The 13,409-nt window shown below is 58.9% G+C and overlaps 2 protein-coding genes across 2 annotated transcripts; one reads left to right on the top strand and one right to left on the bottom strand.

Annotated features, from left to right (window-relative positions):
* The first annotated feature begins 532 nt into the window (after nt 1–532).
* On the top strand, nt 533–5,199 carry CAV3 (caveolin 3). Its single transcript, XM_014946903.1, has 2 exons — nt 533–732; nt 3,205–5,199. Exons 1-2 carry the CDS (start codon nt 619–621, stop codon nt 3,544–3,546), a joined length of 456 nt encoding a protein of 151 aa, XP_014802389.1. The 5' UTR covers nt 533–618; the 3' UTR covers nt 3,547–5,199.
* Nucleotides 5,200–6,228: 1,029 nt separating this feature from the next.
* OXTR (oxytocin receptor) lies at nt 6,229–13,201 on the bottom strand. The gene is made up of 2 exons (XM_014946901.1): nt 12,198–13,201; nt 6,229–7,430 (listed from the first exon to the last, which is right to left on the bottom strand). The coding sequence occupies exons 1-2, from the start codon at nt 13,126–13,128 to the stop codon at nt 7,183–7,185; spliced, it is 1,179 nt and encodes a 392-aa protein (XP_014802387.1). The 5' UTR covers nt 13,129–13,201; the 3' UTR covers nt 6,229–7,182.
* Between the last annotated feature and the right edge of the window lie 208 nt (nt 13,202–13,409).

Here is a 13,409-nt window from a genome sequence, read left to right as displayed (position 1 = left end):
CCCAAGTTTCCCTGTATGAAGGAGCTGGAATGGAAGGAACCCACGCTGACACCCCCAGCCTGCTTCTGGGCTCCCGGAGGGACCCCAGGCCCCGCGGCCGTCCCAGGACAACACGGCTTATCTGGGTGATATTTATAGATGTGATTCCTGTCTCCCCTGAGCCACTTCATGGACAGATTCGTAAACAACCGTTTCCCTCATAAACAGCTATTTCTCTCAGGCTTTTGAGGACTTTTGCCCCAATTTGGGCACGGTTTCTCCCGTGCTGCCTCCCCACATGTGGAGAAAATCCCTCCTGCAGGGCTGGGGGGCTGCACGTCCACCCCCTGTGCCACCCTCTCCCCAGCTCGAGGGCCACCAGCGCCCCCCCCCAACATGAGCCCCCCAACCCCAGAGGTGACACCCCGGGGGTCTGTCCCCAGCAAAGCCCCTTTAAGGGCTGTGGGGCAGAGGCAGGAGGCGTGACATTAATTTTAGCCTGGAGCGGTGCCAGGGGCGCAGGGCAGCTGCTGCGGGCGGTGGGGGGGGGCCAGCACCTCCATACCCTGCCCTCCCCCGGGTCCTCCCCCGGCACAGCCCCTCTTCCCTCTCCCCAGCCAAGCTGGTGGCCGAGCAGCCATGGCGGAGGAGCAGACCCCGCTGGAGGAGAGGATCATCATCAAGGACCTGCACACCAAGGAGATCGACCTGGTGAACAGAGACCCCAAGCACATCAACGAGGACGTGGTGAAGGTAGGGTTTTCTCCGTGTGTTGGAAACATCCCTGCCTCCCTAATGCAACCGGTACCTTGTCACTGTCGTGCCGGATTCGGCGTGACCCCAGCCCCTGGTCTCTGTGCCTCCAGAGGTGGCCTCACCTCGGGTTGCAGGGACATAACCTGCCACAAGCCACAGCCCGGCTGCCGGGGGGGCTGTGTGCCCTGCATGGCTCCAATTAACACCGTATTTCCCATTCCTTGAGTGTGCTCCCCGACTCCACGGGCTCTTACCTTGGAAACCCGTGGAGACCCTCCACTTTGTACCAGTAAGTGGGGAGCCAAAAATAAAACCGGGTCAGCCCATGTCACTGATTGAAAGGGAACTTTGGAAAAGACTCCTGATCTTCAAGACCTGACAATCGGAGTATTTGGATACGTGCTGTCCTGTTTGGAAGAAGATTGTTTCTCCCACACAGCAGCAGGAGCCGCCTCCATCTATTTTTGACCCAAAGGATCTCTCCATCTCATGGAGCAGGGAAGCCTTTCCCAGACGCTGCCCGCTGCAGCCCGGCTGCTCCGACCTTTGTCAGTGTTACAGCAAAGACCATTCTGACCCAAAGGAGAACGGGAGGAGATGGAAGGGGTTTGTGAAAACTGTACTGAGAGATCAAAGAGGATGTCAGGCCAGAAGGGACACCCCCGTGCCATCAGCCACACTGCTGGGGACCTGGACAGCCTTCAGTGCCCACTCCAGGGGACACCTGCCTGCTCCCCACCTTGGGGACATCACCAGGGCCTTCCAGGGCACCCTGAACCCACTTCCCCATCCCTGCCTTTGCCCTCTTGAGGATCCCCAAAATCCTGGAAGAGGATTTTCAGGCTCACCCAGCCATGCTGCTGCTTCATCAGCCTGGGAAGTGCTCAGAGCATTTGCTCAGGCCACCTCGTGTTCCTCCTGCCTTAAAAATAGCCCGGCCGATAAGGCTGGGGAGAGAGCAGGGCAGAGCCAGCCCCGGGATGGGGGGCACAACGCACCCCACTGCCTCTCACCAGGCTTCTGCACCAGCATCCCAAAGGGAAAACCAAAGCCTCCCCCTCCCCAGTGGGCAGCAACACACTCAGAACCACCCCGGGCACTAAAGCACAAAAACTCCTAAAGCAGAGCAGGGAGAGAGGGGTGTCGGGGAGGGAGGCAGGGAAACAGGGGGGCTGTAGGGTTCACACAGCCGTAGATAAACCCATCCTGAGCCTTACGGTCCAACAGCTGGAACTGGAGCCCACATCAGAGCAGCGGCACTAGCCACGGAGGCTCTGCAGAGATTGAGCAGCCTCCCCCCAGGCAGCACCACAGACCCCCCAGCCCTACCTGTGCGCACCACAGACCCCCCAGCCCTACCTGTGCCCACCGGGAGCTCCAGCTCAGCTCGGGATTCAGCTCTGCCTCCACCACTCCTCCAGACCTACCCTCAGCAAAAGAAACAACAGGGCAGAGACCCTCCTCTTATATCCTGCCCCTCCCTTCACTAATTGATGCCCTGATTAGCTCGTTAGGCAGCTGGGCAGCAGGCTGCTGCTGGGTTCCTGGGGCTTCCCCAGCTCACCTGGCTGTGGATCCCTCATCCACGTCAGTGTTTCTCCCGGGACCTCCTGCCCACCCAGGAAATTAAAGAGGATGCAGAATGTTTTAAGGATCAAAGTGTTTCCAAAGCCAGAATGGATATTGCAAATTAACATCCATGTACAGACAGACACACCAGCTTCCACAGGAAAGGCCATGCTGTTTTTCAAGACAAACAGCTTGGCACGTGCATTCCCTAAAAGCGAGCTGCGCTGCAGTGGTATCTGCATGGTCCAGGGGCTTTTTAAGATTGCTTTTGTCGCTCAGAGGCACTCCCAGAGCTTGCATGCAACAACCCTGTCCCCATAAGGGCACAGCTGAGCCCGTCTCTCCCTCTCCAGACAGGAGGCAGACAGACAGACAGACAGACAGAACTGAGCACCTCGCCTCCGCAGGTAGAAATAAATAAACTGTAAATCAAGAGGGGCTGCTGGATTTTTATTAGCACAAACCACCTTCTGGCCGAGCAGGCAGCCCGTGTCCCTGAATGCTAAAAAAGGGTAGGAACAGGCTCTGGAATAAACACTCCCCGGCACAGCGCTGCTTCCCAGGGCTCCTGCCCGGCACTGGCCCCTGGACACACACACAGGGCTGGGGGCTTGGGGACAGGGAATGTGGCCCGGGGTGGCCGAGCCCGGGGGCTAGAGCCATGGGTCAGGAGCCCCACGGCACCTCCTGCTTGGACCCCACACGGAGCAGGGGCTCTGCTGCTGCAGCGGGGCTTGTCCTCGCTCCGGGGGGGTGCCGGGGGTCTGTCCCACGCCCCAGCATGGCCCTTGCTCTCCCCAGCCCCCTGACACTGCAGTGGATCTTCATCCTCGCACTGGAGCCCTTGCTACCCTCCCCACCCCCAAACCCCCCCCTTACACCCTTCTTCTCCCCCCCCAGGTGGATTTTGAGGATGTGATCGCTGAGCCCGTGGGAACATACAGCTTTGATGGCGTCTGGAAAACCAGTTACACCACCTTCACCGTCAGCAAGTACTGGTGCTACCGGCTGCTCTCTGCCATCCTGGGCATCCCCCTGGCAGTCATCTGGGGGTTCCTCTTCGCCCTCATCTCCTTCTGCCACATCTGGGCGGTGGTGCCCTGCATCAAGAGCTACCTGATCGAGATCCAGTGCGTCAGCCGCATCTACTCCCTCTGCATCCACACCTTCTGCGACCCCTTCTTTGAGGCTCTCTCCAAGATCTGCAGCAACGTCCGAGTTACTCTCCGGAAGGAGTTCTAGGTGCCTACAGCCTCCCCAACCAGCCCTGGGGCACAGGGACACCCCTGCCCAGGGACCTGCAGCTCGGTGGGACCCCATGGCAGAGCTGGATGCCAGGGCTGCTCCCTGCAGATGGAGGCACGCTGGGCTGCTCCTTTCTCCATCCCAAAGCCAGCAGCTTTAGGAGAAGAGGAGCCCATCGAGGCTCAGCAAGCAGGCCAGGGAGAGCTCTCTGCCCCCCAGCATCACCCCCTGCTCCTGCGGGAGGGACCGCAGCATCTCCTGGACCACAGCCCTGGGCCACCACCTGCAGCAGCAGAGCGAGAAGTGGGGGTGCAGAGATGCTGCTGGACAACAGACCAAACCCTGCCTGCTTCTCCAGCCCTTCGGTCTAGCCCCACCAAGGCATACGAGTTTTTATTACTTGCTGCAAATAATTGTTGTTGTGGAAGCTTCTGCATCAAATCACGCTGCACAAAAGTTTTATGGATAGAATAGTAAAAGAAAACTTTTCTTTTTTCCTGTGTGTTTGCATTTCAGCCAAGCTTTGAAGCCCAGATCAATCAGTGCACGAAGTGTTGTGTCTGCCTCCTGGGGGCCTGTGCTGGCCTGGGCCACCGGCGATTGCAGAACCACTTGTGGCAGGGTGACACTCACTAATTAATTGTGGGGCATCGTCACTCTTTGTGGCCAGGACGGGAGGGGCAGGCAGCCGTCCTGCGCATCCTGCAGAGGGGCAGCCGGGCAGGACCACGGGGAACAGCGAGAACAAACGGCTTTTGGTAGCTTCACCTGAGAAATGAGCAGCTTTGGCTTCTTGCTCAAGGAGAATATTACTATGGAATCACAGAATGGTAGGGGCTGGAGGGACCTTCGGAGAGGGTCCGTGCTGGCTTGTGTGATGCTGGGCAAGCCCTTGCCTACAGCAGTGTGTTCTTCTTCCCCAGCTGTCCCTCTGCTCCCTGCCCTGCCTGGTGTGGGGGGCAGGACCACGCTGTCCCCATGGGCTCTGTCCCACAGGAGAACACCCTCATCCAAGGGGCTGCCTCCTGCCCTTCCTTCCCACCAGTTCCCCCAGCATCCCAGAGCGGGGCTCCCAGTCGTGCCGGGGGAGCCAAGGAGGGACCCCCCTCCAGGACACTGCCTGCTCCCAGCTGCTCCGCTGGGAACATAGGGATGATGGAAAAAAAATCCAATTTGGAGCTATTTCCTCCCCTGTATAGTCAATTAATTTGTTTAGTCCATCTTTCATGAAGCCATAGCTTAACTTCAAGGCACTTTAATGCTTTTCTGGCTCTGGCCTTAAGTGCTTTGCTGAATCAGGGCCCAGGAGGTCTCGTTCAGAGGTTATTCTCAATTGTATTCATGTGCTTTTTTCCCTTGGCTTCCAACAAAGACTTGGAGCCAAAGTTTCTTGTAGTGCCATGCCAAGGGCAAGAAAGAGTCAGATTTTCTATTGGTGCTCTTCCAATGGCTTGTGGTCTCTCATTATTCCATAGCAATATAGCACCCATGCTCCAGCAACACCGGGCCTCGAGATGGATGGAGTGATAAAAAAAAAAAAAAGCTATGTAGATAATATTTAGATATTTGTAGGGGAAAAAGTTTCAAAAAACATTTTATCATGAGCATTTTTTAAAGCTTTTTGTGGGAATAAAAGTAATTAAAAAACAATACTGGGATTATATTCTTTTTAATGGCTTTTTGTTCTAGTAGTTCACAGCCCAAAAAAACCTCCAGAATCCTGATCTCCCCCAGCAGTGGTCTGTGGGTTCCCTGCACACAGAGCACGCACTGCCCAGCCGTCAGCACTTGGCTTTTGAGCCTTTGGCAGTGCCTTCAGCATCCTTTTCAACATCCTTCCACCGCAACGAGCCTGGAGCTGCTTTCCCCGTCCCCCCTTTGCCATGGCCCAGGGATGGCGAAGGAGCAGGGCCGGGGGGGGCATGGCTCTGCCTGCCCGACCCCATAACTGCAGCCAGAAATTGCACTGGGGCTTGCAAGGCAATGCTCTGCCTCTCCCAAAGCTTCCTCCTCGCTCCGTGCATCAGTCCTGGTAAAATCCATCACCGCTTTGGGTCCCCTTCCTGGCAGATGGAGGATGTGCCAGGCCTCCGGGTTCCCCATAAAATTCAATTTTCAACCCTCCCCCCCTCTCCTCGTTCAGCGCAGGAGCTAATTACTCTCAAGGAGAAGGATGATGAACATGGGAGGAAAATGCTCTGTGCTTTCCTGTATATTTAAAGCAGTCCAGTAAAATGTGCTGACACTGAACGTGCTGCGTCGCACTTAGCAAATGTGCCAAGAGCTCACTTGAAGCTACTAGAAAAAAAAAAAACAAAGGAATGCCAGGACATGAAAGGTGAAAATGTACCTGTTGATGACAGTGAAAAAATAAAGTACACTTTAAAATGCATTTTTCATATTCATTCCCAACATGTAAGGCCAAATTGTGTTACCCTTTGATGCACACAGGCCTTGGCTCTGCGCATCCCCCCGAGGCAGGGGGCGAAGGCAGGAGCATCCTCTGTGGGGCCTGGCTCCCACTGCCCCCCGTGCAGGGAAAGCCCCCCTCCAGCCCTGCTGTCCCCCCGCCAAGGGCTGTGTCACAGCCAGTGTCACGCCATGGAACAAAGCGGTGTGTGGGTCTGAAGTGCTTGGTGCGGTGCTCTATAAACAAAAGCATCATTACACTGGGTATAGTTTGTGTTTAAAGCCTTGTTTCCCCTCAGTTTCCTCCTTTTCCTTAGCCCAGTGCCCCTGCTGCCCCTCCCGTCAACACAGCCTGAAAACTTTATTTACAGGTATTTCTTACCAATAAAAATCCCATGCCATAAGCATGACCTTGTGCGTTACAGAGCAAGAAAACTGCATTGGTGTAAAAGACTAAATGTGATCTGCGGGTAAACCCAAAGCAAAAGCCTGGCCCTGGGGGGGCTCAGCAGGGGGCTTCCATTGAACCCCACGGAGCCCAGCCAGCACCCCAAACACCCGCCTGCAGGGAAGCTTTGAGCACACTCAGTGACGGTGTCATTGCACAGACACCCTGACCCTGCGGTGGTGCCCGCTCCCCCCGCCCCTGCCGACCCCTCCGCACAGCTGGAGAGGGGCAGGGACACCCAGGTGCCACTGTTGTCCCCCAGAAGGTCCATCCCCAGCTCTGTCCCCTCTGGGGGCAGGCCTGCCCTGCTCTGTGCCGGCAGTGCCACCAGGCTGGGGGGCAGCAGGGCTGGCACGGAGCGGGGGCGCAGGGATGGGGCTGCCTCTGCCCCACAGCGCTTCAAACCGGCACCTCTCAGCCTGTGCTGCAGCCCCTCGCATCCAACGGGGACGTAACCCATCCGCCCAGCAGCACAGGGTCACTGGGGGCAAGACCCCTCCCTCCTGGTGGCACCTAAAAGCCACCAATGGCAGCGGTTTGGGGGCTCAGAAGCAGGTTCCTGGCACCCCGTCCCAGGCAGCGCTGAAACGTGGACCACGGAAGTCCTCCCCCTCTCCCACCTCAGTTAAATAATGACTGCTGCACATGCTGGCAGGCACAGACATATATACACCTATTTATAGAGAACCCCCCTTTCCTTGTCCGAACCCCAGCTTCTCACTGGGAAGCGCGGGGGGCAGCGGGGCGGCAGAGTGAGGTCCCGGCCGGCCATGCCCTCACGTCATGGAGGGACGCGTGAAGCTCCTTTGGCTCGTGCTCTTGCAGCTGAGGACGAAGGAGGAGGAGTTGCTCTTCTTGCTGACGCTCAGGTCGCACGCCGGCCGCGACTTCAGGTACCGCGTGGAGCAGCAGAGGAAGCGCCGCATCAGGTCGTGGAAGAGGTGCCCGGTGTAGAGCATGTAGATCCAGGGGTTGCAGCAGCTGTTGAGGCTGGCCAGGAGCATGGCGATGATGAAGGGGGAGGCTGCAAGGCAGAGAGTGGGGCAGCGTCAGGGCACGGAGAGAAACACCACCCGGGGGGCCGGGCACGCGCCGCGGCGGGCTCTGCCGAGAGCCCCAGGCTCTGCATTGCACGGCCTGCAGGAGCGCCTCGGTCGTACATCGGTACAGCAGAGCTGGCAAATAAAGAGGGGGGAAGCAAGTCTGGGTTTAAGCAACTTAGTTTTAGGGGTTTTTCCCCCCAGAAGAGCTGCATTTCCCCCGCTCAGCTGCTTGGCATTACCCTAGAAATGCCTCGCCCAGAGGCAGCGCTGCCCCCAGCATCATCCGAGCGATTCGGGGCCCGAAGCTGGGGGGAAGGAGCGTGGCCTCCGGGAGCTGCCATGGCAAAGAGCAGGACGGGGAACACCAAGAGCCTGGTGGTTCACTTTTCCCCACCTGTGGCCAGCCTGGGGCTGACTAGCAGCTCTCACCGGCTCAGGCTGGGGGGATGCCACGCTCCCCCAGGGGGTGCCCTGCTCCTGGGCTGTCCCTGCCACCAACACACGTCCAACAGGACAGTGCCCACCAGCCTGTCACCATCCCTGCCTCTTTGCCCAGAGCTCTCCCAGCCTCAGGAGCGGTGGCATTTTCCCCTCTGCCAGGGGAAAGGCCGGCCATTCCCACCTCAGTAATGAGCCCAGAGCCTGGCAGTGGCTGCAAGCGGGACGATGGGGACAGGAGGCGAGGGTGGCAGGAGGTGCCAGGATGCCAAGTCCCCGAGCACAAAGTACCCGACTGTCTGGCAAGAAGGGGACAGGGGGACTCGCCCCCAGCACGGCAGCCCCAGGGGCAGGGGGGCACCTCCAGAACTGGTTGTGGGCAGGGACAGAGCCCTCATCCTCTCCCCGTGGTGCCAGCCCAGCCTCTCCTCTCCTCGTCCCCGCAGGGCACGTGCCAGCTGCAAGGATGTGTGCTTGGGTTTGGCTGTTTCTGGTCCCTTTCCACCTCTGCAAAAAAAATCCACTCGCAGTTTTTAAACTAGAAAAAGTGTGAATATTGAACACCAGTTTCCAAATTCACTTTTAACCAATTCATGCATAATTCCTGCTCTAGTGATGTCTGCTCCAACCGCTTTTAATTTCAAGCATATGCTAAAAGGAATCCATGGGGAATGGCTTACGAATCCTGGGCACAAGACCTGAAATTCATCATAGCGTTTCTATCCACTTAAAAAAATCCAGGCATGGCTGACTCAGCTCTTCTCCCTCTGAGGGAGATAAATTGAATTTCATGGAGCTTACTGCAGGGCAGGTTTTAAGCACGGCTCTCTCCCCTCCTCAGCAGGGACGATGGAGATCCCCGAGAGGTGCTGCACAGGGAAAAGCTCTGCTCCCCACGGACCTTCCCTCTCCCCAGGCTCCGGACACCCCGACGCAGGACGGGGACGGTGTGCTCTCCGGAGGGACGGGCAGGGGCAGGGGGAGGCTGTGCCCGGGGAAGGGCTGCTGGACCCACTGCCAGCGCTGCTGGGGAGGGAGGGAAACAAGAGGAGGACTGTTCCTTAATTCCCACAGGCAGGCAGGTGCCATCACTCACAGCCCACGGTTCAGGGCATCTGCTCCCAAGATTAAGGGACCAATATAACAGAGTTGCGCTGCTTCACGGCCTCACTATTATCTTCACAGAGGCTTGAAGCCAACCTTAACTCAAAGCTCAAAATGCCACATGTAGCGTAAATTATCCACAAGGTGCGTGGAGCAGAAACCTCATTTAAACTAATGTTCTGCGAAGGATCCCCAGAGCTGCAGCGACACCTGAATCACAACCTGTAGCTCCATCCCGCACCTCCCAGGGGTTTTAGGTTGGTTTGCATGGCCAGCCAAGGGGGGGCTCACCAATGCCTGGCTGGGGACATCTGATATCCTGACACCACACTGACTCCCCCGGCCCCTCCCCAGGCTCCGCAGTGTTCAGCACACACCTTTGGGCACTGCCATCTGCCCCAGGGCACCCGGGGAAGGGACACGGATGTCCCGTGGAGCCGGGATGCGGGGCAGGGCGATAGCGTGGCCGGGGGACAGGGGGAGCGGGCAGCAGCAGTGTGGGACCCCAGCCCCATCCCGTCACTGCCTGGCACTGCTCAGGGTGAGAGTCCAGCTTCTGCCCTTCACTTGCCTTATTTTATTTGTTTTTTGAAGTGAGGAAGACCCGCCAGCTTCTGCCCTTCACTTGCCTTATTTTAAGTTGTTTTTTGAGGTGAGGAAGACCCATGTAGAAAGGTACCGAGGTGGATCAGTAACAGCAAGGTGCCACCCCTCTGATTATCGCTGTGCTGACTGGGAAAGGAGGGATTCTTCAGGTTGTTTCCGTTACAGCCTGATCTTTTACCCCCGACACACACCAAACCGCAGCAGACTTTGCCCCCTGCAAAGGTACCAGCACAGCCCGTGGCACACTGGGCAGCAGCAGTATGGGAGCTGTACCCACGGCAGACAAAGCACCCCACATCCCTCTGTGACCGCCCCAGATCCGCATCTCCCCACGCTCCGGGATGCAGATCCGGGCAGGATCTGCAGGGCGCCTGCACAGGATTCATTAGGATTCAGGCAGGTACAAGCAGCCTTTCCTTGCCAAGGACACTCATTATGGCATCCTACACGGAGAAAAATAAATATTTTCTTAAGTAAGCGACCCCCCCATCACGCAGCCTCTGTGATCTGCTCGTCACCTCCCGGGGCAGAGCCTCTGGGTGCTGCAGCCGCGACGGGTCCCCGGGCTGCAGAGCGAGCCCCCTGCCCGCCTGCCCCCCTTCCTCCTCTGACGTTTCGCCCGCGCAGACTGCAAAGCCTGCAAAGCCACAAACAGCCAAATTCCCTTCCTGCTGAGGGGCACGCGATGCTGCCCGGCCGAGGCAGCCCAAGCCTCAGAGCAAAGGGGAAGAGATGTGGGATGGTGGGCATCACTGCCAGGAACGCAGCAGGCAAAGCCCGTTTCTTCTGCAGGAAGGTCGGACCCTGCCACCCCTCTCTGGAGGGTGGGCCTGGGAGGAAGGGCTGGGGTCTCCTGGCATTCACTATTCACAATTACCCGCCTGAGGCTTTTCCTCCCCGTGCCCTGAAAGTCTCCAGCAAATGCCCTGGCAAAGCTCCCCCCCTTTGCTGCAGGCACGGCCCCCAGCCACAGAAGGGTGAGGGCAAAGGGGAGCTGGTTCCAGCCCGGCTCGGCCGGAGCTGCCCTGGCTGCCCCACAGCAAAGCCGAGCAGGAGAAGCATCGCGGGGTCGGGGTGAGGAGGGGAGAGGGTCCCGGGGCAGCGGGCACAGGTCTGCCAGCACCCCTGCTGTGCCCCCGCGCCGCAGGAGCCGGCGGAGCCACAGGCGTCAGGAGGGAGCCACCACCCCTGCTGTGCCCCCGCGCCGCAGGAGCTGGCGGAGCCACAGGGCTTCGTTTGCCAAGGCGTCAGGAGGGAGCCCTGGATGGAGGCTGCAGTTAGAAACACAACAGGGAGAGCCACGGCTTCATCCCGGGGCACGTCTGACAGCTGGAAGTTTCAACCAGCCTGAATCAGGTGCAAAGCCAAGAGACGGCTGCCTGCAGCACCTCGGGAGGCTGGAAAAGCTGGGCTTCACTTCTCCACCTGAACTGAAAGGAGCAGAGAGAGGCAACACGGGCAGAGTAGGGAGGGCTGGAGCCAGGCAGGCTGCCAGCTTGGGTGCCTGGAGAACAGAGGTGCAGGGCTGCAGGAGGCAGGAGGCATCCACAGAGCCATGGATAGCTGGGACAGGGGGAAAGAAGGGAGGAGTGTAGGTGTAAGTGAGCTGTAAGTGGGGCTGCAGGGATGCCAGGGGAGCCGGGGGGAGGGCACAGCTCCTCATCGGCCTTTGACACCCCCAGACTCGGCATTTGGGCTGAGTTGGCTCAGTCTGTCCAAGGAGGACTTGTCCCTGGACGCACCCTTTCACCCTTTCTCCCACCTCCCAAACTTGGGCAGAGCTTCTCCATAAAGCCTTCCCGGCGGGTTCTCCCCGTGGGTGCAGAGGGACCATCGGCACCTCCACCCCGCGACGGCACCGACACGCACCGCGCGCGAGGCCGAGGAGGGTAATATATTTGCCTCTGTCTGCAGCCTCGGTGATGACAGGAGCAGCCAGCACCAAGTATAAAAAATGGCAAATCAGTGACACCACGTCCTTTAGGAAAAGCCTTTGCTCATAAATCAGTGCCTTTCTGCGGGAACCGCGCTCCAGAGATAAAATAACAGCAGCGCAGTCCCGGGGTGGATGGAAACGGGGGGAGAGCAGAGGGAAAAGAGGGCAGAAGAGCAAAAAGCAAAGAAGCTGGTGAGGACAAAACGATACAGGAAAAGAAAAGGAGTCGGGCACTAACGCTGTGCAGTTTTCCTCCAGCAGCAGCCACAGGGCTGAGCCCCCACGCAGCTCCCAGTGTGTCCCAGCACCCGGGGGGGACATGGAGCCAACAGGGACCCCGGGGCAGCCCTGGGAGGGCTGAGCTCCTGCACCTGGGGACAATGAGAACCTCCTGAGCCCGACCCCTGAGCTGCAGCAGCCCTGAACTTGCCGGGGTCTGAGCCAGCCCTCGCCCCCACCAGGGAAGCTCAGCCAAGGCTACTGCCCGTCGGGTGGGTTTTCCACATTCAGGACTTTTCCCTGGCTCCCTCCCAGCCCTCTGAGACCCGGCTCGGAGCAGTTTCTGGCTGTCACTCACAGCCCCCGGGTCCGCTGTCGGTGTCCCTGTGCCACCGAGCAGAGCAGTCCATGCAAACGTAGGGCTACGGGAGGGGGGAGCACATACCTTCCTGCGGAGCATTCGTGTCCCACACAGACCACATCTGCACAAAGAAAAAGGGAGTCCAGCACACTATGAAAGCTAACACTATGATGAAGGTCATTTTGACTGTCCGGATCTTGGCTTTGGAGATGAGCCTGGTGCTGCTGACCCTGGCAAACGCCGTCCCGCTGCAGGAGCTGGAGCTCAGACCCGCGTTGGCCCCGTGAGCTGTCTTAAGCTTCACATTCTGCCAGATTTTGAAGCTGATTAAGCCATAGCAGATGCTCAGCATCAACACGGGGATGATGTAGACCATAAGGGTTATCCAGGTGACATAGGCTTTAGGTCCCCAGGGCTGGATGAAATCTGCCCAACAGTCGTAAACTCCATTCCCCACATCCCGCAGAGAAAATATGTGGATCTGAGGGATGCTGACCAGCAGGCAGAGCAGCCAGGTGAGGAGGACAGAGACCCGGTCCGCTCTCCTGTGCAGAGACCTCAGCGGCTGACAGATGGCCAAGCACCGGTCCAGGGACATCAGCAAGAGCATGTAGGTGGAAGCAAACATCCCCACGACCTGCAGGTACTTGATCAACCGGCAAAGGAAATCTGGCCCGTAAAACCTGAAGGTGATGTCCCAGATGAGCTGGGGCAGCACCTGGAAGATGGCCACGACCAGGTCAGCGATGCTCAAGTGCTTCATGAAGAAATACATGCGGGAGTGCTTCTGCCGGGTGGTGTGGATGGCCAGCAGCACGCACAGGTTGCCGGTCAGGGCGAGGAAGAGGATGAGGCAGAGGACCGTCACCTCCACCTTGGCCATGTCCTCGTTCCTCTTCAGGGGGTCGGCGGTGCCGTTCCTCCCGGAGGTCTGGTTCTCCAGGCGGAGGCTGCCGTTCCCCAGAGAGCCGTTGCCCGTCCAGACGCTGCTCCCCGCCAAGTACAACTTCTCCATGGCCGGTCCCGTCCCGCATAGAGCCCGCTTGCAGAGGGGGCGGGCGGCAGATCCTCCAGGAGCGCGTCCCCGCTGCGGCTCTCCCCCCCCGGGCTGCGCCGCTCCGTCTCTGCCGTCCTCCCGGCCCGGCCCCGGCCCCGGGGGTGCGGGCTCTCCCGGCGGCTCCTCCCTGTCCCCTCCCAGGGCACCCGACGTTTCCGCAGGCTCCTGCCCCCAGACAAAACCGAGGCGCAGGAGGCGGGATGTGGGAAGGGGCCGGCAGAGAGCGGCGGCCCCGTCCC

The sequence above is a fragment of the Calidris pugnax genome, unplaced genomic scaffold (assembly GCF_001431845.1).
Source record: "Calidris pugnax isolate Ruff unplaced genomic scaffold, ASM143184v1 scaffold81, whole genome shotgun sequence".
Lineage (NCBI taxonomy): Eukaryota > Metazoa > Chordata > Aves > Charadriiformes > Scolopacidae > Calidris > Calidris pugnax.
This window is presented reverse-complemented; position numbering and strand designations above follow the sequence as displayed.

Bases quoted from the DNA above. Each gene is read 5' to 3' on its own strand.
- CAV3 (XM_014946903.1), top strand. From the start codon at position 619: ATGGCGGAGGAGCAGACCCCGCTGGAGGAGAGGATCATCATCAAGGAC. The intron at 733-3,204 runs GTAGGGTTTTCT...CTCCCCCCCCAG, and splicing joins TCAACGAGGACGTGGTGAAG to GTGGATTTTGAGGATGTGAT.
- OXTR (XM_014946901.1), bottom strand. From the start codon at position 13,128: ATGGAGAAGTTGTACTTGGCGGGGAGCAGCGTCTGGACGGGCAACGGC. The intron at 7,431-12,197 runs GTATGTGCTCCC...TCTGCCTTGCAG, and splicing joins CACGAATGCTCCGCAGGAAG to CCTCCCCCTTCATCATCGCC.